Source organism: Pleurodeles waltl, chromosome 4_1, assembly GCF_031143425.1.
Source record: "Pleurodeles waltl isolate 20211129_DDA chromosome 4_1, aPleWal1.hap1.20221129, whole genome shotgun sequence".
Classification (NCBI taxonomy): Eukaryota; Metazoa; Chordata; class Amphibia; order Caudata; family Salamandridae; genus Pleurodeles; species Pleurodeles waltl.
This window is the reverse complement of record NC_090442.1, coordinates 644,887,488-644,913,141: the sequence shown is the minus strand read 5'-3', so window position 1 is coordinate 644,913,141 and position 25,654 is coordinate 644,887,488. Positions and strand designations below refer to the sequence as shown.

Sequence of the window (25,654 nt, the reverse complement as noted above, 5' to 3'; positions counted from 1 at the left end):
CTGAGGTCAACTACTGGGCATTGTGTTGGTATTCCATGACAAGACTACTTAGTCATACCATATAATACCTTCACCTTGCTACAGGGGGAAAATAGACTGTCTGACAGAGTTATTTTCTTAGAATTATACTGGATTGGAGCTGAGGACCAAGTTTCCCTGTACAATTTACAAAGCATATTTTTGATAGCACCTGTGCAATCATTTTGCCCCACTGCTTTAGCACTGCACCAGCCTTCTTCTCATAACTTCACTTAGCTGGCACACACTACTGCTTGTGATGTTATTGTGTTTGCTGTAGCAAACAGTTGCATTTGCAAGTCTGTGAGAATCAGTCAGTAAAACGAAACAAACAAAACCTACTTGAGCTTACTAACTGGAATAATAGTTCGGGCAAACTTGCCAAAGCCGGTTGTGATTCCGTAAACCACTAGAAAGAAAGAAAGAAAGAAAGAAAGAAAGAAGACACTGGTGAGACTTCAAAACACAGTGGGTCAACCCTTTCCTACATATTCTTAGAAATATAACTCAATTACCCTTTTGTTCCTTGACAATGTTTTCTATAAGTTCCCCCGATTGTTTCACTTTCCTCTCAGCTTCAGGAGTTAGCTGAAAAAGATTAACGTTTGAAACATATTGCCAAGTATTTACATTCAATCATAAAAAATTAGGCCTCTAAAAAGCACTTACCTTAATTTTATAGAGTCCCTTCCCCAAGTTGACCAAATCTTCTGTTGTCAAACTGTTCCCATCTAGGTAAATATACTAAAGAAAAGATTATACATAATAAACCAAAGGTATGCCTGCTTACAAAGCCAAGCTTCATGCCAGTATTTTATGTAAATCTACTGAGTTTAGCCGTCTGGATTGGGCACTTTGAATAGGAAGGGAGAGAGGCAGCTGTGGTGACTGCCTATTGGTGTAACTCACACGTATTCCAATGGTAATGCTCTTAAATGAACAGAGCCAGCTACACTAGCTGAGCAATAGATGTTTTATGGGTGGAAAGGCATCACCCACATATCCGTAGCATGCTTCATCTTTGGACAGTTCTCCCCACCTGGTTAGGACAATACCAACATGGTGGTCTTAATCTTAATCAAAAAAGGGAGAAAGAGAGCTCAGAACAAAGTAGTTTTGGTCAATGTAGGGGTCCAGATGTCATGAAAATTAAGACAAAACAAACTTTGTGTAAGGCCAGGGTAATATTCTTTAATAGTAGGGTACACCAGGAGAATTAAAAATGAGAAGTGGTCCTACTATGAATGATGGGTGTAGTTGAGTGGCGACACACCCCAACACTGTCCAGTGCCAAAATGTTTCGGCCCTTAATAGGTATACCTCTATAAAACAAAAAATATTGTCTAGTGGTAGGGCCCTAGGCCTTCATAAGGGCATAGGACAAAACCCCTATAATCTATCCTGCATGCTGTTTATTCATGCATCAAGTTAAGAATAGGTCTTATCTTTCTCGGTCATTAAAATTCTTCCCTGTAGTCTCCAGGTCCTACGTCATCAGGGACTCTGGTGGGAGACCTCACCTGTTGTCACACATTCAGCAAGCTAAAAGCCCTGCTCGATCACCTAATACCGCAGCACCAGAGCGCTGCAGGATTATAGGGGTTTTGTTCTACACCCTGACGACGGCCCAGGACCCTTCCATTTCACAAGATTTTTGCTTTAGGGAAGTATATGAGGGGTATGATCATCAAGATTCCAGAGCACTTTATTAAATTGCACTTAACAGAGTTCTCAGTTAATTGTTTGTGGGACATGATGGCAAACTGGGTTAGGTCCTAGTTAACAGAAGGAAAAGGATGCTCTTAAATGCTCTCAAATGAAGTTAATTTCTTCAAATGAGAAGAAGGTATTGAGTGGAAAGCTACAAGAACTACTAGTACCGCCATTTCTTCAGGGACTCTGATGAGGAGACGAGGAGAAGCGATGACTTGAGGACAATTTTATGGAGCATACTTGGATTTTCATGCAGTTATGAACAACTCTCAACACCCATTAAAATACTTGTTCTTTATTACTTTAAAATAACAAAATTCGAAGTGAATTGAAATGTTTATTGTACATGTAATTTGTGGCCTTTCTTTTTGTAAATACGGATTAGTTAGTATTTACCACACTGGGTAAATAAGTCACCTGTGTTCATGGTTTTCTCAGGTATAGTTAAGGCCTCATCCATTATGGAGGCACTTGCAATCATGGTGAAAAAACGAGAAATTAGTTTTCTCTACATTATGCATGATGCTAGATTTGGAGCAAAACTACTTTCGCTAAACACAGAGCAGCTGACATTGTGAAATTTGGCCTATTTCGTCCTGTATTTGAGAAGCCTTTGCTGTGTATTTTTTAAACTGTGTTTTGCATGCTAGCCTTCGATCTCGAAAGGCTGCTTTGACAAGCTACACCAGAGTAACATAAAGTTTATAGGTACAAGGTCCTTATAACGTTCCCTATAGTCCTACTCCTGCAGTACCAGTGCAGTTCACAGCCGGCTTATTTCACAGTGTTGGTTTTATCGGCCGACACACGGATATAAAATTATTATATTGACAGTATGTGCATTTATATAGTTGCATGGACTTTGCAAATTTAATGTCTCTTGTTATCACGACCCAGATGTAAAATAAATACATAAACAATTCAAAGTCTGCCTTCTATTCACTTTGCTCTATACATTATCGCCCTTCATGGCTTTCCCCTTCATGATTCTGTCCATCTCACCTTATTTTATAGGCTCACGGGGAAGATTTCTTCCATTCCTACACGTGCCCAGAAGAGCAGAACGTAAATATAGACACTAAATACTGAACATTCAGCACAGAAACAACGTAGAGACCATTTGCTTTGTGCAGTTCTTGGTGGTGTGCCTGATACAACCCACAGAAACAAAGAAAGTCAGTCAACTTACCTGTTCTGGCTCACGGTATTTGCTGTATCTAAGTGTCTGTTAAGGAAACATGTGCCCGCAAAGGAAATAAAAACAAAGACTTAGCCATTTTTAAGGATAACTCTGGTAACATAATCCGCTGCAATGTGTGTGCAGAGAAATGTGAGTGTTACCTTTGTGGTGATTTGAACACCACAAAGAAGGGAGCTACTCAATTCCCTGGATACACTTCTGGGAGGACATACAGGGTCTTCACAAGAGAGAAAGGGCGTTCCTATCTTAGATTTTCGGAGTAAGGGGCACTGTGGGCTTATCTGATGTTGGGTAAACAGCAACTGCTGTAAAGTGGGTAGGTGTGCCCTTGGGATAATTTATCCATTGGTTAAAGGAGCCAAGAGTCACCTCTGTACACTAGCTAGTGGCAACCTTAACTGTGGTACCTCAAGGTTCAATACTCATAACAATTTCTGGCCCTGTGGAAGATCAGAAGAGACCTGTACCCTGCTTGCTGTAACCTGAGAGGAGCTCGGAAGGACTGGACTTGCTCACCCCTGTACCCCGGAAAAAGAAGTGGACTTAAAGGGTTAGTGGGCAGACCTGCTGTGTGGCTCAGGGGCACAAAAAGTTGAAGAACCACTTTTTTGTGGATGACCACTTGCCTAGTCACAAATGGACCTGCACAGGAAACTGCACAAGGCCTTCACTAAACCAAGCCATGAAGTCCTAAGTGCATCCGTGAACCAGGAAGCTTTGATGAAGAGCTAAGGTAAAAAAGGGCTTACCACTGCAACATTTTGTGAGTTAGAAAAATTCTGACCTCCAGTTGCCAGAGAACCGGGGCCAATCACCAGATCCTACTTGGAGCTTCTCCACAGCAGCAAACCTGTTTCAAAAGGCACGCAGCAAGAAGGTGTAAGAAGGTATCTGACCCGTTGGAGCCAACTTTGAATACAGCTTGTCACACTGGAGAAATGTGAGCTCTGTTTCAGAGACAGAGTCACAAGGTAGCAATCATGACTTGGTGAATGCACCAAAAGTTTATGTTCAACACAAAGATTGACCTGGGGGCAAATTTTGACCTTTCCTGCTTGGAACTTTTCCTGCTGAAATCATCAGTTTCAGTGGGACCCTGCCCAATGCATACCTAACTTTGATGAGACCCTCTTGGATACAGCCTGCTGCCTTGCTTCGCGGAGAGATTCTGACTGCTTTTTTGCAGGCTAAGCTCAAAGGTAAAATCCTTGGCTGGGCAATCCTGCTTGGTGTATCTGACCTCAGCATCCATTGTGGTTGGCCTCAAAGCGTGCCTCAGTCCTGGGCTAACTCAACCATAGACTATCTTTGGTGCTTTTTGGCACTATTTTTACTTAAAACTTTGAAAACTCATCTCTCCTGTTCCCCTTATTGGATTTTTGTCATTTTTGTGTCACTTTGTTAAAACGCACTCTACATTTCTAAATTGCTTAGGTTTTTTTTATTGCTTGATGTTTTGATTTTATAACCGTTTTGATACTGCTTAAATACTTTACACATTGCACTAAGTTTAAGCCTATCTCCTCTGTGCCGTAGCTACCAGGGGGTTGAGGGCAAATTCATTTTGTTACTTTTGGGGTTCATTCTGAAAGAATAGCATTATTATTCCTTGGGGGGCGGGGTGTCTTCCCATCTCACATAATGAGCAAATTGTTTATGGTACTCTTGCATGACTTTGTGAATTGGCACTGAAATACCCAACTCTCCATCAATAAAAGTGCAAAGATGACATAGTCCTTCATTTTTACATTAATGATATATGAATATTCTCTAAATATTTCTATTTTAGATGTTTGGGGCGTGTTAGACTTGGCATCCTTCGTGTGGTCTCCCCTAACATTTGTCCTCTGCTTCCCAGGTTGTTGATGCTTACTGGATTCTGTTTTTGATACTCTGGGCACTTTACCACTGCTAACCAGAGGTGCCCAGGGCCTGTAAATCAAATGCTACTAGTGGGCCTGCAGCACTGGTTGTGCCACCCCACATAAGTAGCCCCATAAACATGGCTAGGACCTGCCACTGCAGTGTCTGTGTGTGCAGTTTTAAACCTGCCAATTCAACCTAAACCTTCCCTTTTCTTACATGTAAGGCACCCCTAAGGTAGGCCCTAGGTAGCCCAATGGGCAGGCTGCAGTAACTGTTAAAGGTGGGACATGCACTGATGTGTGTTACATGTCCTCACAGTGAAACACTGCTAAATTTAGTCTTCACTGTTGCAAGGCCTCTCACTCTCATAGGTTAACATGGGGACTGTCTTTAAATATTATTAAAGTACAGATTCCCTTTAAGAGCAGATAGAAATATGGAGTTTGGGGTCTCTGAACTCACAATTGAAAAATACATATTTTAGTGAAGTTGGTTTTTAGATTGTTAGTTTGAAAATGCCACTTTTAGAAAGTAGGCGTTTTCCTGCTTAAACAATTCTGTGACTCTGCCTGGTTGTGGTTTTCCCTGTCTTGGTCAGTTTGACAGTTGGGCTGGTTGCACCTCACACTAGACAGTGACACAGAGGGAGCTGGGGGTAGCCTGCATATCCTGAAGAGCCATCTGTGCTAGGATGGGAGGGAGGAGTGGTCACTCACACCTGAAAGGGCTGAGACTGCCCTCACACAATGCAGTCTCCAACCCCCTGGTGTGTGTCTGGGGCCTGGCCTGGGCAAGGCAGGATCTTGTGAACAACAGAGACTTTCCTTTGAAGTAGGCCTACTTCAAAGCCGGAAAGGGGTATAAGTATTGGACCCAAAACCCCTGAAAAACAGATCACTTCTGGAACCTCTGCCAAGGAAAGGAGCTGAAGAAGAGTGCTGCCCTGCCTGTGACTGTGCTTTGTTGGGGTATCCTGTAGTTGCTGCTTCTGCCTGGACTTTGTTATTTATTCCTGCTTGTGAAGTATCTCCAGGGGTTAGGACTGAGTTTGCCTCCTGTTCTGAAGTTTCAGGGCCATCAAAGACTTCCTCTGCTAACATCTGGACTCTCTGCTGAGACTCCTGTCCTGCCAAGTCCCTGGGCACTTGAAAGGTGAAGTTGGCAGACAAGAGCTGAAAATCCACGTACAGAATGCCGTGCGGGGAGATTTTCATTGTAACACAGCTGATAAATGACACGCCTCCGGCCTCACGGCTAAAATCGACGCTCCACCTGCATCGAAGCTGGGAGATCGAAATGACGTGCAACACCCGTTTGCGGCTGCTGATAATGACACAACCCCCCACGCAGCGTGGTTTTCTAACACCATGCAACAGGATTTTTCACGCATAGTCGCTGGACGTCAAAGTCAACCCGACTCTGTGCGGATCCGAGGTGTCCCATCCAAAAATCAATGAATTGCTCTCTTGCGAGGGAGAAAAACAATGCATTGCTGACCTCGACTGCAGTGGCACAGCCTCCCTTGCAAGGAAGGAATCGATGCATCGCTGCCTTTTCCAATGCACACTCGCCCATGCGGCTTTATTTTTTATGCTAACCAGGTACTTTGTGCAAAATCATCATTTCCATTGTTTTCTATGGAGTAAGACTCTTATTCTTTTTAAAATTCATATCTTGACTTGTGTATGTTGGATTTTTGTTGTTTTGGTCTTGTTTGATTTTAGGTAATTATTACCTATTTTTCTAAACTGGTGTGGTGTCCATTTTGTAGTGTTTTCACTGTATTACTGTGTGTGTTGGTACAAATACTTTACACATTACTTCTGAGTTAAGTCTGCCTGCTCATGCCAAGCTACCACAGGGGTGTGAGGGGTTAACCAGGTGTGTTTCTTGTTTGCCCTGACTAGAGTGAGGGTCCTTGCTTGGACATGGGTAACCTGACTGCCAACCAAAGACCCCATTTCTAACAGGGCAATTCACAAAGGCAGGTAGCAGCACATAAAATAGTAGTTCAGTAGTACTACACTTCCTCCTTCAAGAGGCCTTAGTGAATAGCACCATACATATTTTAGGGCTGCCTACACTTTAACCAATAGAGATAAAGATGAGGAATCAAAAATATACACTGATCCTACATTCTCTTCCTTCAGATTTCTGGGCTCTGCCAAGTGAGGCTACTCCTGTAACCTTTCCATCAGCAAGAAATTTGGGGTTTCATTTTGATGAGGATCTCTCACTGACAAGACAGGTTAATAACATTGCGTCCATGTGTTTTTCCTTCTTGAAGACATTACAAATGTCGTCCCATATTTTCCATATCACATGCGCCCCTGGGTGGTTCAGGCTACGATTTTGGACAGGCTGGATTACGGGAACTCTCTGTTTCTGGCTTCCCTGAATATCTGCTCAAAAACCCGTGTCGGACCCAGACAGCTTCAGCCAGGCTGGCATTAGATCTCCCTCGCTATTCCTTTGCCTTAGAAGCCTTGGAAAAAATACATTGGCTCCCTGTACCTAAATGAATCATTTTCAAATCTCTCTGCATTGTGCATTATGCAATTCACCAGGCTCACTCCATTTCGCTTAAAAATAAATTCTTACATACTACCCATTTTTCTGAAGCTACTCTGCTTGTTTTGCCCCAAGTTTACGCAAATTCATGCTGGGGGAAGATCCATTTCAGTCCAAACTTGTCATCTATGGAACAATCTTTACCACCCTGTACAATACATTGGTGAACTTTCTAAAGATCTAGCTTCGTGCTCTGTAACCTGCTTCTACGTCAATGTCAATGTAGTACATGGATGTTGCTAGCGCCAGGACACCTTTCTTGTTAGCAGTTGCACTTTATAAATGTATAAATCAATAAAATACATTTCCAGGAGTCATTGTTTGTGTGACATGGAGGAAACCTGCATTAGCATCCATCAGTGTTGGAAGACAGTGGAGAGTATTAATAAACGATGTGGCTGTAGTTTACTATCACTGGGTTGCTCCATCAGTACCACCCTTTCTCTATTGTGACCAGGGCCACTAGCATTATGTGATTTTGCAAGTGTGGCATTTCCAGTACAATTATGGATTTGCCACATAATACATCTTCTACCGAATAATCTGCAGATTAAAACAAAATCTATCTGAAAGAGATTGAAAGTTGCTAAAAACATATCAACTCGTGTTGCAAGCAGTGGAAAGCCGTTCACGAAGATTGACTCATTCCCTTTCTATTCCTTATTGCTATACTTAAGTGTTAATCTGCTAGTAATGAGGTGAAATCTTGGGGCCAGAGTTAAATTTAAAAATTAAAAATAATGAAATACTATTAATAAATCTGCCGCAGTAGGCACATAATTGACTTTTTGTTAGCATACAATGTAATCACCCTTTGCAACTTAATTTGGTCCTCCCTTTCCATTGACCCTGAGCATGACAAATGACTGCTCCATGATACCACACTGACTGGTCTCATGAAGGCTTCTGTAAACTGCTTGACCTGAGACAAATGTTAGTCGAGGAGTCACATGGCTGCAGACTTCAAGGTAGAAACGATCATCATCTATGAAGCAACCAGTTTCCAACTAATTGTCAACAGTTACTAATATCCACTCCATCACTAGCACTGAGCATCTGGTGACCCGCCCGTGCTACATAGATTATTTCCCCAAATTTGGCATCTGTTAGACATTTGGTGCACAAAATGTAATCTCACTGAGGAAACGCTGGCAGCGCTCATCAAGCATGGTTCGTGCGTGTCATTGTGACAGGGCTCTGTGCTCGTCAGAAGCTAATGTGTAGCCAGGGCAAACTTCACCTTTTCCTGGGCTATTTTGCAGTCTTTCTATTTGGACAGTAAACTGGGCAGAGGGCGAAGGAACCACAGCTCCGTGCACCAGACAAACCTATGAAACACCGTGCATTTCCAATGTTTACATGCAGTAACCCTCCATATTTATTGCTCTAGTACAACTGTCGATGACTAGTCTGAGCAGAGACTCTATACATCAGATTTCCTAGCATTATCTAAAAATGTGTTCCTGTGTATCACAGTTGAGGTCCTCGAGTAAGATCATGACTGGTCCCATTGGTGTCTCCTACTCGAGAACCTACCCTTTTACTGTGGTCGGTCCCTCCTTAAGGGAGGACCCCATCCACCTGCTTCCCCTCCAGGGGAACACTTGTGCAGGGGGCCCACCTGCCCACCAGGATACCTACCTCGGGCACCCCCTTCATCAATCACTATTCCCGCACAAGGGCCAGTGCTAGCTTTGCACCCACTGTGCATGTGTTGGTAGTTGGCCAAAACGACCAGATGCTAGAGTTCACTCGCAACCCCCTGCGCCCCTGAATCCTCCATTCGAGTCCCTGCCAGCAACCCTTGGAGGGCCCCGTGACATCACTGTCATGTTTATTTAAGGAAAAGGTATGCCTTATATGGACCCGAATTGTCCCACCAATCATGACCACACCCTCCAGGCAACATACAATAAATACAACATTGCAATATAAGCTAGAAGGGAAATTGGTTATCAGGACATGTACCAAGAACAAAGACAATCACCACTGGAAAATCAAGTCAACACAGATCTCCTAGTTGTTATGGGGTTGTGGGTGGGACAAAGAAATTCTTCCAATTCCCCAGGGAGGCGTGAGCAGCGACCATGAGAGGTGGTGACAGGGAGAGAAAGACAGTTTGCAAGCCTCGCTGCCCCTTTTATGAGAGGGGCCACAACGCACGCCGAGGGCATGCGACCCGGATGCTGTAAATGCACCCGGGGCCACGACCAAGGAATGCCCAATCGCAGTCCACCTCACTTGAGAGCGGCGGCGCATGGCGCCGTCAACTCCGAGCTGCATTCCTGCCAGACCCATCATACGTTCAGCTCCCCTGATTTGGGGGGGCCTTTGCCATATACATTGACTGTCCTTTAAAGAAGAGATCACACTTCCAGGAGCGCAGGCAATTCAACGTACTTTGCCTGGTATACAGAGTGGTGAGGTGATATGTTCCCTAGGTACCTGTTCAGGTAAGGAAACATCCTCAACACCCTGTGATAGGCTGATCCTCATCATCCCAATAAAACAGAGATATCTCACTTTGGAGGAACAACCACTGTTGTACAGTGTTCCCTGTTGAGGAAAATATGAGCAGTGTGGTTCATAGTTAGATATAACAAACATTGGTAAAGCGAGTAGGTATGGTTTGCATTTTAAGTCCTGAGTAAAACATTTTTAAAAACTGTTACAGTAAAAAGAAATGAAACATAAAATATGTTGCTCTCTGTACACAATGCATTTATGATATAGTCTCTCAAGCATTGCAATGCAAGCACCCCGTTGGAGGCAGAATGGCACACGAAACAGTCAACAGCATAAGACGAGATGGATATTCTCCTATGAAGAAGCCCACTTTGTACATTTTTAAGAAATTGTAGCAATAGGTCCATAAATGCATTCTCAAGCCAGACCTAAAAAGAGTCTCAGTCACTCCCAGTTCCAAAAGCCGTCCAAGTCATTCTCACTTAAAACTAGCAGGAAAAAAAAGCAATGTGCCGTTTCACCAAAGCCAAGAAGCAACCTGAAAGCAATTGCTTTACCCCACTCTTCTATCCTGTGACATTTAATCATACATCTGAACGAAAGGCTGTATCAAGAAACCCAACCTGCAAAGAATGCCCTTTAGAAGTCAATTACGTAGTCAGATTGCAGTTCTCTGATGCTATACAAGCCATAAATAAATCAGCTTTCAAACATGCTCTTCATTTTAACCATCCCACCAAATACCTCGACCATCCAATTATACTCAAGCAGCTGGCAAAAAATCTAAATCATAATCACAGTTAATAAACAATTCGACTTGAATAAACAAAACAAAGCAAGTCAATAATATTCCATATGTTATATAGCATCAGACTACAATTTAGGCGGGAAGGTGTAAAGTGGTAATCGTTATAGAGACATTGACGAGGTGACAGAATTGTCAGAATTTCTTAGAGATAAAAGTTTGCAGTGTGCAAGAACCAAAGCTTCACCTTGCTGAGTTGGCCGACGTGCATTGAAGTGTGCGCCTCTTCCTGTGTGGTTTCTGGCTAGATGCGGGGTCTGTAGTGTCCTAAGGCTAGGTCGTGGTGTAGAACCCTCACAGAGGGATGCCCTTGACACTACCTCACACCTGGGTCACCAGTTTAGGTGGCTAAGCTGGAAAAAAAAAAGCAGCGGCGGTGCCTCCTTTAGAGCAGGGGAGCGTCCCCCCGATGCTGCCAGCGCAGCAAAAATGAAAAATGAAACGGCATTAAAACCATTTTATTACCGTTTTATTTTTCAGTGCAGCCAGCCCGGAACAAGTTTTATGGCGGGGCCATCGCTGCTGACTGGCAGCAGGAGAGTAGGAGTGGTAGGCACTCCAGTTTAAAGTGCGCATGCCATTTTAGCGGGCAATCTTGTGACAACCAGCCAGACATGAGCACTTCAAACCTCTCCACCCAAGCTGTCTTGGACAGCTGGGTGGCGAGCAGGCACAGCTCCCCCATGGCCTGAAGGAGCGTTAAACTAGCACGCTCCAGCCAATCCTGGTGCTTCTCTTATGTAGCCTGAGCAGCATGAGTCCAGCATCAGGATTGGTAGAGGGGACCCCCTTGCTGCCAGACAGCAGGAAGGAGAGGACCAGAGTAGGTAAGTACGTTTTCTTTTTTAATTTACTGTGCCCTAACTCCAGAGCTCTTAATTGTGACCGTAGAAACTCTGTTTATAACGGACTCGTTTGAGAGTTTTGGGGTTGGGCCTAAGAGCATTCCTGATCGCCCCACTGCTTCAAACAGGAAGCAGCCGCCACTGAATAAAAGGAGAGGGGAGTACGTCCGTGTCCTGTACACCTCTTCTGAAATGATTGCTCCACCACTGCCTAACATGTCTAATGCTGATTAAAGAACAATAAGCATATAAAATTGCACGCACCAAATCAGTGCTTCAGATAGTGATGCCTGTCAAGCAATGAGTACAAGCACTTCTCCAATATGAAATAGTAGAGTACCAGCACCTCTCAGCAGGCTAATAACACTTTTAATGGCAGAGACACCAGGCATCACAAAATGTCTTATGAATTTCGGGTCATGGGTGAGCAAAAACATCAATTTTCTGGGGTGAAAATAAAGTATTTATTTCTCTTCTGGTGACTTTTTTGGCTCTGAAATTAGGGCTTTTCACAGATGTTGGCGTTTAATGTAATGCAATTTGCCACTGCCCTCCATTTACATTCTGTCTGATCCTTTCTCTAAATATGCATAAATAAAAACATATGTAAACCATAATTTAGTTGTTTTCACAAAAAATTATTTGACAAATTATTTCTTCCCCTTTTTTTCCCCCAAAAGGTATGGCAAGTCATCCTCACATTGCAATATCATACTGCAGCAAAGAGCTGGAATGACTAAATATACAGGCATTTAAAGCTCTAATATCAGTGAAACGGTACCCACAACAAATAAATAGTTATATTCTCAAAAATGCTCAGTAAAACGTTTGACCTGCTGCTACAATGACACTCTCCGGTATTCATCTGTGCCTCATTGTAGCTGCTCTGAGGAACAAACGGATTCCAGTTTCGGCTACACGTGAACCATTCAGGGTTTTGAGGGAGCAGCTCAACTAATAAGAGCTTAATCATTAACTTCTAATGGGAGCAGTCAGGCTTTTAGACAACACTTGGCACCCTGGGTCTTGCAGTACTGTTTTTGCATTCCACATCTGGTGTGACATATACCATCATTCAAATTGCCACAGGCTAAAAGACCATCACTGGTTGAAGGTGTCACTCGTGAAATGTGGGTACATTACACTTAAGCTAAAGAAGTGAAAACTCCATCACTGAAGCAGCTCAGCCATTCTGTATGTTTGACCCTAAACGTGCCTATTTATCAGTGCATTATTATCATAAGAATGTTTTGTGCAGTTAGTGCCTCCTTGCTACAACCTGCTCAGACCAATGCTACCATATGACGAAGGGCTTGTGTTCGACCTTAAACAATTGGTACTCTGTGTGGAGCGCTCTTTTGGAGTGACAGGGGTTTGGTGGGTTGTTTGTAGTTTAGAGTTTTTTGGGGGGGTGCAGGATAGCAAAACATTGCACAGACACAGGAAAAAAGCAAAGGCAGTGCAACCAGGATGTTTACAAAAAGGATACAAATGGATTCCTTCTGGCTGAGACGGGATGAAATCTGGCGACATTATATCCCCTTGAACAACTGGAAAACAAACAAATAGTCCCCATAAAACACTCCATTTCAGTATTGTACATAAATCTCGAGGCCTGGGCATGATTTACTAAGGAGCGGCATACTCCTGTGGGACATTTTCTATGCTAACAGGCCCAAAGCCACCCAGAGCACTTGTATCCAGTTGTGAGGTAGCCATCAGTTCCACCAGAACCAGAGCACTCATAGTCACTGAAAAACTGTAACCTGCAAGTTCCTTCGTACAAAGATTTTTCACATATTTGGGTCCACTTGACAATTATGCATCCTGGGGATCTCAAGACGCTGCATCCTCAAAATAAAAGTGGAAGTTCATGCAAATCACATGTCTTCTGTGTACTGGTACTTCCACACTTTTCCACTGGAAATTACACATTTCTTCCTAGTCACAGGCAGGCTGGCGGTTTCACAGTTGAATCTCCCGAGAAGGCATCAGACTGAGCAGTTACCAATGAGTTCCAATGAATATCTAGTAAATAATTGCCTTTTGACAATGCAGAATCAGAAGGAAAACAAAACATGCAGCAGGATATTCTATATAAAATATCAAATGAGACAGTTTATCAGTGTTTCCAAACATTAAAGATAAGCCACGTCCTGAAATGACTTTTTGTGCTTCTCTAGTGAGTTTAACAGCTGCAAATATCTGTGCCCTGGTGGCGGAGATCTCTGTCCCGGTAAAAGGGCTTACTCCTGCCAGCAATCCCTTTGTGAATCCACTGCATTCATACAAAAGGTAAATGTTATCATAAACTTAAGTTTACGACAAAATTTACCTCTGTGAATATGGCTCATTATTTTTGGCATCATGTACAAATGCTTCTTTAGGTTCCTTAACTAGCAAATCAACAACTACCAAAGTATACCATAACACTCACCTCAACATCTTTTTACACCACATCGCACCATGCCCATTTACTGGGTCCTACACAGAATAACACAATATTATACAACACAATGATCCAACCATCACAACACCACATCACAGCAGAACAACCTACAATGAAAACACAGTACAGCATGGAGGAAGCCAAGAGAGTGAAAACCACATCTACAAGACCATACTCGCAGCACTCTGCCAAAACTGTTAAAAACCATCACTGGACAAGTAAGCTCCCACAGACCGTGAGGAACGAGAATTGCACCCGAATAACACCCGGACAGTGTCATCAGTCATGGTAGCAGTACGAGGGAAGCAGAGACTGACTTGCCACACCCCATAGGTAAAGATACTGACTCAAAATGCATATCCACACACTCTTGTGAGCTGCTGAGTGGCTGCAGAACAGTCACTCAGAATCAAAAGTCAGCAGTAAAGGGCAGGGGCAAGGAGCACACACACAGGACAAGTGCGGATACTTCCGACCGTGGACTGAAAATAAAGGGAGCAAGAAACACACAATGGAATAGCCAGGGGAAGAGCTGCAAGGACCAGGCAACATAATGTGAAGTTGGTGTGCTAACTAGGGTGTGTAAACTTTCAACTTTGTCTTAGGGGAGTCAGTTGAAGTTGGGAAAGTTCATCCTTTGTGTAGGTGGGCAAACTTTCCCGACTCCAGCACAGGAGCTCCCATTCTTTCTGCCACCACTCAGATCTGCCCTTATCCCTCAGTGGCAAGAGAGGGATGCTGCACTTACTGGAAATCCCACCCTAAGTAGCGGAACTCCCGCCTAGTGGCAATGGTGCCAGACAGCCAAGCCAGGGTAAAGAAAAGTGAGATTGAAGAAGGCAACCGTAGAGAGCTAGTCATGGACACCTAAAGGATTTTGGGGGCCGAACGTACTTTGAGGGGCCCTGTTTGGAACAGCTTTGAATACATGATACAATTTCAGCTCTTTCATGTCGTCTTTGGCCACAGGGCACAGGCATACATATTCAAATTCGATAGTTGTGGCAACATGTTCAGGGATAGCAATGTGTGTTTTCCATATTGTAACACAGCAGCAGCTCACTAATAGTACTGCAAATAATCGCAGTGACACTATCCCATTTCTCATACCGGAGGTCCTGTTTTGGTCAAAAATAAACTTTTATTCTGCATGAAACAAACACAACATTTCTCTGCAAATTGCCTGTAGTAGACTCTTACATATCACTCTCATTAAAAGAAATTAAAGGGAAGTGGTATTTAAAACAATCTATTTAAGAATTTCCGAGGTCATCAGGGCAAACCTCGCTGCAGAACAGAGCTGCCTCTAACAGAGCCCCCCATTGAAAGGCTGGAGGTCCCTGGGCCAGAGCCAACTTTGCCCATGCCTTATAAGGTCTCTGAGGTACTGGCCCTCAGCAGCGTGCTGGCTGAATCACGTAGCTTCTTTTGTTGCATTTCTAAATGCCGATCCCACTCACGCTTAGCACATCACTAAACTGGGGAAGATTTAAACAGAACGTTTCTGAAGTTGCGAGGTGTTTTGCATCCCCCTAGTATTAACACCGTCACAGCGCCTGGATCCAAGGACAGCGAGACTTATTACCTCTATAGCATCATCACTTAAGGGCCATCCCATAGCTAAAAACACACACACAGTGCCCAGGGGCGATAAAGACAGCGGACGTTACTGTAGGTTCAGAAAACCCTTTAAACTCCGCGCATGTGACACCCATCCTTGTCGCTAAAGGCAACACGCGTTTCTGGGACAGCTGACGCGGGAGGAGGTCCGGTATAGCGGTTACGTTTCCACCTGCGAAACCGTGAGGCCGCAGTTTTAGTGCCTGCTTCCCGCGTGAACAATGTGTGTGATCATGCGCACAACACAACTCCTCGTACTTTCGTGGAGTTCTTTTGCAAAACACAGATTATTTACAAATTATCATACAAAGCAGACGTACAGAGATGAGTACAGTTAAAAAAAAAAAAAAAAAAAAAAGAATGAAACAGCCTAGGCTTCCCTGTGCTACAAAGTCACTGTGACTCTTCGTTACATGAAAGAGGCTCAGGTTTTGCACAATATCGCACACTGACTAATCTTCCGAGAGAGCTGGGCTACATGTGCCTGTCCCTCACACCTGCTAGCGCTTGGTCACTTTCGTCGTGTTTTTCCCGAAAAGTCAACCAGTCTCGTGGACATATCTTATGTTTAGCAAAAAACAATCCATATAAGCTCGAGGATAATTAAATAATTAAATATGAAACCTCATTGCTGCCACTGCAGTGTATAACATTTCCATAGTACAACATTGAAGACTAAGTACCAAAAGTTAAAGTGTCTTTCTAATTTGTAAGCCCTTCACTCAGTGCTTAATTTGTAAATAAAAACGTTCCGGAGCACAAAGCTCTCCTCTTAAACGCGCGGATGCTGCAACTAAACGTGCGAACTCGGAATACCGAGGCAGCGTAACCCTGTAGCCATATATAGGCCTCTTCAATCCATTTACAGCAAAATAAGTGCCGGTGTCCCGCACGGGAAACAAAGAAGCACAAATTAAGCACTGCCTGCACTTTACATCAGTAGATCACATCCTAACTTTCAACACGGAAACAATTTAAGATACATTCGTTTAATCACAGAATTGTGACGGTCATACTCAAAAAAGTCCCAAAAGCACAGTCAGCGAGAACGGTCATAAAAGTTGGCCGAAGGGGCTGAACATGTCTTGCCTGCATGCGCATGTAGATTTTGCACTGACTTCAATGGAACAAGATGTAATGGCACGACGTGAAACCTGGCATAGATATTGCTGCCTTATGTTGGCATGGAAACATATACCTTTGCAAATGCTCACATTCCCAAGATACCTCCAAGCTAAATTGCTCTCACACAACTGTATAGTGTAAAACGCAGAACAAAGGCATTTTGTAATGAACAGTCCTGTCTCCCACACTTAAATCAATAACAAAAAATGTTGAGTGCCACCACTATGTGCATTTAGGTAAGTGTCCCCGTTGAAAGGGTGTGTTTTATTATTATCTTTACTCATTCTCAGCTCGGTGGAAGGCAGGATAGGAGTACATACCAACTTCCACAAAGTCGTTGTCTTCCAAGGCCACCCCCAGAGAGTCATCGGGGTCCAGCAAACCCAGGCCTTTGCACCTTCGGACGAAGAATTTGACGTCATCCACCGATCCGAAGCCCCCGTTGTCCGGCTTGTTCTTGACGTAGCGCCGCAGGGCCTCCTTCCCCAGCCAGCCCACGGTGTCCGAGTCGTCTTTGCATGGCACGGCCAGCCACTCGCCACGGATGTGCACGGTGTATCGCGGCATTGCTCCGTCCTCTCAGGCAACACTGGAATGGCAGGGAAGAGTCAGGACTGACAGAGCAGCAGCACCTGCCGGAGTCAAGTGGCAGAGTCAGAGGTTGGGCTGGACCAATGGGAAGACACGCATGACTTGCACAACAGAGACAACCCACCCTTGTCCCCATTGTAAACGAAGTGCTGTGTTTGAGACAGAGAAATGGTGGTGCCCAATCACGGCTTCCACCTCACCGGCCGCTGGCACCGGTGCGTGTGTGCACAAACCGAACAACGAGGCAGAAGATGTGTAAAGTTACAAGAACTCTGAAATTACGCTATGGAACCAGTACGGAATTGTGAAAATAATGCGATACGCCTTTAGTTTAACATATTTACGGAACGATACACTTTCTGAGAAATTACGCATTTTGCACAAACATGAACAGAGCCTACTCTATGTGCATTAGGCATGTGAACCCGTGGGGGCCTACTAGCACGTTGTGTTATTGAACATTAAAACAAGACGCCGAAGGTCCATTGATCTGAAAATATTACCGGAGGCCAAATAAAACATCCCGGCTCCAAAAGAACAGAGGGTACAGGCGCAGTGTATAACGAATTTTAAATGTAGAGGTAGCAAGGAAAACATTTGGAGTGATAAACAGGGGTTCAGAACAAAATTATTAAACCCTCGAGACAATCAACACACAATACAGCCTCAAAATCCCCGGTTCGTGGAATTTATCTCCAGGAGGGGCAGCATCAAAAACAAGGCAAAATACGTTTGTGATTGTTGAACATCTTTGAGAGAAGTTGGTCTTCGGACGATCGTCACGTCTGAAGAGAGGTGGTCTACGGACTCTCACGTTTGCATTTGAACCTTGGATGTCAAGATATAGTTCTTTCTTTACAAGCCCCATACCCCCACCCCTGGTTCTATTCTTACATTACATTCCCAGGTAAGAGGCTGGGTGGGTTTCCCCCTTTCTTTATAGGATTTTCTATGGCGTAAAACGGATTTGACTTTTTTCTTTCTTTCCGAAAGATGGTGACCTTGGAAATGATCATGGATTTTTCTCCATTACAATGAAAGAAGACAAGGGGCAGGTGTGCATCATTAGGGTGTTTCAGTGTTTTCTTTTTCATACCATGGGGCCTGCAAGAACAGCTCAACTCTGTCGCAACACTTTGCAAACAGAAACGACTGTCGGAGTGTGGTGAGGATGGTCAAAATAGGATAAAACCAGGGGGTGGGAGGTCAGAGAATTGTACGGTCGAAAAGGGACCAGAAGACGATATAAGGCATAGACATGAGAAGGTGGTATAGCATAGATCAGAGGGTAGTATTTATGTAGAGAGGTCACAGTGTGGATGCACACGGAGAAATCAGTGTCTGGGCATAGGTGGAGAGAGAGATATCAGAGGGTGGAATAGGAGGAGATGAACATCAGAGGTTGGTATAGGAGGAGAAAAATGAAAGGGCGTGTATATGTGTGTGTGTGTGTGTATATATATATATATATATATTTATATTGAGAGAGAGAGAGAGAGAGAGAGAGAGAGAGAGAGAGAGATGATAGGGCGATATAGGTTAGGGTATTGTATGTTGCCATTTGCATAGCACAGCGTTTGTAATTACATAGGGCCTAAATTTGGTGAGTTGAACTCCAAAATCCTCATGCTATTCCCCATATATGCATAACAGGTGTTATTTATCACACCCAATAAATAACGTAACCCATGGTATCCTTATTGATCAGTGACAATAACTAATGTCTCAGCTAGCAATCAGGTCCTTAGTGCATTAATTCTTTGTACAAACATTGGTCAGCGGTTGTAATTCACTGACCAACATTCTCGGCTATGGGATTTTATCCACGAACCACATTGGTGCGGTTGGGTGGTTTGGAGGGTGTGGGTTATTCTCAGATAGGTGTTCAGTAAAACGGAGTTAGTCTTGCAACTTTCCAGCCCATTCTGCTTCAGTCTATAGTCTGAAGTTGTTGCCTATGTATGGAGGTTTGTAGTGGGGGGATTTACTTTTGATGCCCCCTGCCAACCCAACAGGTTTTTCCCTTCCCTTCCAAATTACCTAAATGGTCACATGTCAGAGGCTTTCTAAATCACAGCTTGTAGATCTTTTTCTGTCAAGTATTGTTTCTGATCTAGGATCAAAAGGAAAGACACATCCATGTGTTCTTACTTCCCGGTTCCTTGTAATTGAAGCAGATCTGTCCCCACCTTACACTTTTTCTGTTACTTTTGGGTACAACGTCTCATTGTTCTTGTGTCTGATGTTACCTGACCCAATATCACTCAGTTCTGAGTCTCTCTGTTCTCTTCTGTCCCCTGTACTCACACCTCCCTATCCCCTTCTTTCATCTTCCTATTACACCATCGTTTGTCTCTGGGGTTCTCTTTGTCTTCCAGTATTGCCCCCAAGGCACTCCTTTCCCAAATATACCTGTTCCCTGGTTCCTTTCAATTAGGTAAAGATCAGAGGGTATGCATAGGTGGATAGAGAACAGAGGGTGTCACGGATGAAGAGACATCAGAAAGTGGGTATTTGTGGAGAAAAGTATCAAAGAGCGAGTGTTGCTGGAGAAAGATCAGAGAGTTGGCGAAGGTGGACAGAGATCAGCTGGTGGTACAGGTGAAAAGAGCAGATGGTGAGCATAAGTGCTGAAAGGGATCAGATGGCTGGCATGTGTAAGATCGGTCAGAGGGTGGTACAAGTAGAGAACAATCAGATGGCACAAGAAAGAGAAGATCGGTCAGATGGTGGTCGTACAGCTGGAGAGAGCAGAGGATGTTTGAAATTATTGGATTGGTGTTGGCAGAGAGAGAAATATCAAACAGTGGGTCTTGGTGGAGATGGATCTAAAGGTGAAAATAGGGCAAAAGTGATCCAAGGGTGGTATATGAGGAGAGGGATCAAATGGTGGGTAAAGGTGGACAGACACTAGAAGATGGGTAAATGTGGAGATATAATAACTATAGAGCAAGAAGAGATATAAAACCATAACGTAAAGCAAACAGATCAAAGGATAGTGTAAGTAGACATGCAAAGAGAGACAGAGGATGAAAGGAAGCTGTATAGAAGAATAATTACAGACATCAGATGATGGCAGAAAGCGACCATAGCGGATGATATATACAATAAGTACTCAGAGGATAAGAGAGGAGGAGATACATTAAAGTATGGTTAAGGCAGAGGAAGAGAAGAGGATAACGTAAGGCAGAGAAATCAGAGAATGATCTAAGCAGGGAGAGGTCAGGTGACAAAGGAGGGGAGGATGAGATAAGTAATGAGAAAGCACTGGATGACATTCAGTACTCAGAGAGAGCAGATGATGGAAGTAAGAGATGTTATAGAAAGGAGAGAAGAGATGTTGTATGAAGATATACTAAGAAAGATCAGAGGGAAGTGAGAGAAACAAAAGCTTTGGGGTGGTCTCAGGAACAGAATGCTTTTGACAGGCACAAAAGGAACCTGCTGGAAGCAAACAAACACACCGAAGTGGGGGCATTAAGAGCATTTTCAAAGCAAACATCCTGTGATATGAAATCTGGGTTATATAACTGCCTGCAGCAGTAATGAACCCTCCTCCACTTCAAACACCAAACAAAGAGACCGTCCCTCTAAACCCCACTGCTCTGAACCTCTCAACTTTGCTGCCATTATCAATATTATCCAGACATTGTCAGCAGTTTGGTCTTAGCCTCTACACACCTCTGAACACAGAGATCTTCAATAATGTATTGCAACTTCATTAGACTTCTTTCCTACCGTTTGTTGAGATGTTTGCAGACTACTGGGCATGCAATGTCAAGGTGTTAGTTGGAACAAGGTTTCTTAGTGGCAAGTATTGGTGTTTTACGTTAGACCCAGAGAGGGTGCTCCACACTTACGAAAGAGAGCGAAAGGATTGTGAGGTGAGTTTCAAAAACTTCATGTACAGTCTGTCACCATGGTCCTTGGTTTTGACCCAGCTAGGTCTTTAATGCCTTTCTGAATTCTGGATGGTTGAGGATGATCCTTATTTTCATTGAGAGTATATTGCATAGTAAGCACATCTCAACTGAGAAGATGCTAGAAGCTGAACTGCCTTTCTTGTTTCTTTTGGAATAGAAAGGCCACCAGGTGTGGTCAGGCTGTCTCCACTTGCCTTAGTCATCAATGAGGCCTAGCGAAATGGATGAAAGAAAGAAAGGAGCAGGAGTAGGTAGCCAACAAAACAGCGAGAAATGGAGAAAGCAGTTGTGGAAGAGATCCTGCAAGAATGAGGCAATAAGGGGGAAGGTGTAGGGCAATGGAAGAGAGGCGTGAGGTGGAATCAAAACTAGGCAACTCCAGCTTTTCAGCTTTTTACTTATTTATTTTAACACAAGTTAAGGCAATGTCAGCACTACAAAGAGAAAAACAAAAGCAACCAAGCCTTTATTCTAATCCCCATAATGAAGAAACTGCTGAGCCCTTGACCGCTCAATATCTCGTTTGTTTACATATTTAAATAAAAAGTGCCCTTTGCTAAAATAACTCCAATAGCACTTGAGCCGAACATCGATTGCCCTCGACAAATTGGTTGCCACGTTGTGAATATTTATCATAAATCCAGTATTTTAGGGACCTACATTACATAAGCATGAGCTGCGACCAGGGCATTGGTATTCTAATAGAACATTAGTAAATGATTTAAATGACCCGTGAATGAGGGCATTGTGCTTTCTTGAGAAAAGGCTAATGGTAACAGATGTATAAATATCTAGAATAGTTTCACTAATCATGGTAAGATGGGGCATGTTTTCCTGGGAGATAACTGTACACAGTACAATAGGTGGGCAAGTGTTGAGGCCTAGACAGCAAAACCATCATTGGCAAATCCAACAGATCTAGCTTTTGTTAGAGGATGTGGTTGGTAATAGTTGGGTGACAGTGGGTTGGCCCAAATGTGTTTGAAAGAAAATCCCATAATGGTGAAACGTCAGCATCCCATCAGGGGTAGCAAAAGAGTTATGTAAGTATTCATAAAATACAATATAATTTTGGGCTATAACAACGTTGAAGTTAGGAGTAGGGCCCTTTCAATGAACAGACTGCATTATGTAAATTAGGCTGTTACCTCAATGAAACGTTTTATGCACAGACGTCAGAAAACGAAGTCTGTGTTTTACGTGATAAGCTTACAAGACATACACAACAAAATATTGCATAGTACATGTTTTTTGTTTTATTATTGTTATTGGATTTTAATCAACGTTACAACAGTATTACAGATAATCAATTGTAAGAGCTTCAATCTCCGCGAGCAGTCCAAGCAAGTTTTAGAGGGACCTATAATGTGTGATAAGAAAAACAATGATCACTTATACCCAGACTTTTGGGGGATCCCCAGTATTTCCCCCTCACATCTGTGCTTCAGGCCTAGCCAACAAATATGTCGTGAGTGGGCCCCATAAGCCCTTAGATCTGGAAGATTGTGGGAAATCTTCAGCATACAATTCCAATTGCTCTTGACAGTAGCAGATATACTTCAACCAAGACTCAGTTTTCTGGGCCGTTCTCACCCCCCTAGTGTATTGCTACTCTCCACTTTGTCAGCAATAAGGCGACTGCCGTGAGTTTCTGATTGCTTGGCTGCAAAACTTTCACCAAGCCATGAAGGCACATAGTAGGCGTACATTCCACCAGTTCCAACATCTTAGCAGTGAGAACCTGCGTCACATGCACCCAAAAATAATATATTTTCCTACAGCTCCAAGCCATGTGTAGGAAATCTGCCTCCTCCTGCACCTTAGGCAATTACCATCAGTTTGCAGCCTGTATTTGAATAACTATATAGAAGTGTAGTACATTTGTTTCAAGTACTTGAAGTGGATGATTATGTGGTTTCAATTAGGTGTATGTGTGCAACAAAAGCTCCAATCTTCAGGACTCCAGGGGTCATCTAGAATGGCATTTCACTTTGCCAGTGTCAGTGAGTCAGTTTCAGGCCTATCTCGTAGTGATATATTCTATAAGTACATTACCAGTCTCCTCGGGGATGGGTTGATAAGTACAAATTGTAGTGCATTAAGCATGAGAGGTTCAACTGGGAAGGGTGGCTATAGGTCCTGTATAGCAGAATGGGGGCGGTGAAGACAGATAACAGGGGAAGGCGGTTGTTTCGATGTTAGGTCTGCTATCTCTCCAAAGTGTCCACCCGGAAATACATCCCCCATGGGGTTAAGGCCCAGGTTTTGCAACAGGGCAAGCACTTGTCTTTCATACGTAACAGAGAGGCTCTGGTGATATTGCAGTGGGAGCGCTGTGGCATAAAACGGAAGCTTACATGTGTGGGTACCCAGGGAGCACCAGGCTGCTGTTACACATTCTACTGTGTTTCTCTCTCCCCTGCATTGCAACTGCTGCCCATGTGGCAACAGAGCCCTGAGAGGGAAGGGGGTGCAACGTCATCTTCGACTGACAGATGTGCCATGTAGACCTAGGGATATAGCCAATAGTGTGCATATTCCACTTGGGCACAGAGATAATATAAATGAAAGTCAGGCACCCCAAACCCCCTTGATCATAGGGCAGAGTGAGTGTGTTCCACCCCATCCTCTGTTGTTTCCAAGCCCAGATCAAAGTCAATGAGTGCAATACTCAGCATAGAGAACTGAAAAAATTAATGGGTCAGCGGGATGAGGACGTTAACAAAAAGGTATAGGACCCTGGGGAGTACTATCATTTTTAACAGCGTCACTCTGTCAGCCAGCGACAATGCAGCCGTATCCATATGGAGACCTGATCTTCTAGTCGTGTCATCACTGTGTGGTAATTACAGCGAAGAATGAGCACCGGGTCCCTGTGTATCCAGACGCCCAAGTATTTGACTCTTCCAATGCTCCACTCTAGTGGGTAGTCTAAGTGATGAAGCACAGTGCTGTGGGTAAGAGGCAATATAGTGGTCTTCGCTCAATTGATACTCAGGCCAGAAAAATGCTTAAGTTGGACATACTCCCAGATGACCCTCGCAAGATACACCCAGGGTTCCTGGACATAGAGAACCATATCGTCTGCATAAAGGGATATGGCCAATGGGCGCATAGTACATGGTTTTGGAAAGGGACCAGTACTACTGGTATATCTTTAACAAAGCACATGTTGCACACATTTTTCTGGGAAAGAAAAGCAGTAAATCTAGCTTGAGCTCCATCACCCACAGCTAATTGGAACAAAACTAGAACAGTGTATTCATACTTGAAATATTGTACCATGCCACAGCCAACCCTAAAGGAGGACTCCCCCAGCACTCTTTAGGAGATGGACCTGGGCAACCAGGCCATTCCTTTGTCCCCTAGTGCAAACACCAACTCCCATCATTCCCAGGACAGTGCAGTAGAGTACCCTGGAAGGCTAAGGACAAACACAGTAGAAAATATTAATTGCCCTGCACTACAATCCTCAGTACTACTGTCCCGACTTGAGATAAGATTTAAAGGCTGATCAATCCAGATTGTGCTTGCTTTTTTTTTCCCAAAGCCAATTGTTTACCAACTTTTTGGGCAAGTATGATTCTGCCCCAAGTCACAGGCTTGGATGGTTAGCTAACTGTCCAGACCACACCCTCTAGTTGGCCTCCTATGATTGCAAAAAATGCTGCACCTTAAAAGCTAACAAGGATTCAATAATCATCTGATTGCCTTCAGCAGATAAACGAACACCATCCTTGTGAAAATAAGGCCTCCCAGTGCAACAGCAGTTGCATCGGTGGGCAGCAAGGGTACACCAAGAAGTGATGAGGAGTCCATATTGCCTCCTCTGCTAAAATGTCCATTTCACTGCTCCTGCCCCCGACCCCCCAAACACCGAGGTGACCCAGCAGGCAGCCAATGGGTTTCAATCACGCTTTCCTTAGCATTTTGCCGAAACGTGCCAAATTTTAAAACTAACAATACCAGTGACCAGTCAGTGGTCCTCCCTCACAGCCAGGTGAAGCTTCACTTGTATGTCGAGGTAAGCCATTGCAGCAACTCCCTCTTGTTCAATGGAGTGGTGTCTTCCCCTGGAAGGAGGAATGTAGACATTAGGACATTTTTCAGCTAAGGTGAACTTCATGGAATATCGTGGATACTACCTGTTTTGCTTCACTGCTGACCGTGCCAAAATACACACACAGAGGATTCAAAAAGAATCTCTGAAATGCACTTCTTAGTCTAAAGAAGCCATTTATTATATCACTTTGCAAGGCTTGTGAAGGAAGGTCACCGAAAGTTTACCTTCAAAATGTGCAACGATAATGTGAAAACAAGTACAAAGAATATTCAATCTCTAAACAGCAAATATGTACATGCTAAAGATACAAACACCAATATATATATATATATATATATATATATATATAGTCATACACAATGCAAAGCAAATAATTAGTAACAATTAATCACCGTAGG

At 43.6% G+C, this 25,654-nt stretch overlaps 1 protein-coding gene across 1 annotated transcript in view; it reads right to left on the bottom strand.

Annotated features, from left to right (window-relative positions):
- HAL (histidine ammonia-lyase) overlaps nt 1–25,654 on the bottom strand; it is a 189,175-nt gene that overhangs the window by 140,663 nt on the left and 22,858 nt on the right. The window contains exons 2-7 of the mRNA XM_069229088.1: nt 17,000–17,311; nt 12,975–13,035; nt 2,921–2,948; nt 688–762; nt 534–606; nt 361–427 (exon numbers count right to left, since the gene is read on the bottom strand). Coding sequence (XP_069085189.1) covers nt 361–427; nt 534–606; nt 688–762; nt 2,921–2,948; nt 12,975–13,035; nt 17,000–17,246 — 551 coding nt within the window. The 5' untranslated portion in view covers nt 17,247–17,311. The remainder of the gene's footprint in view (nt 1–360; nt 428–533; nt 607–687; nt 763–2,920; nt 2,949–12,974; nt 13,036–16,999; nt 17,312–25,654) is intronic.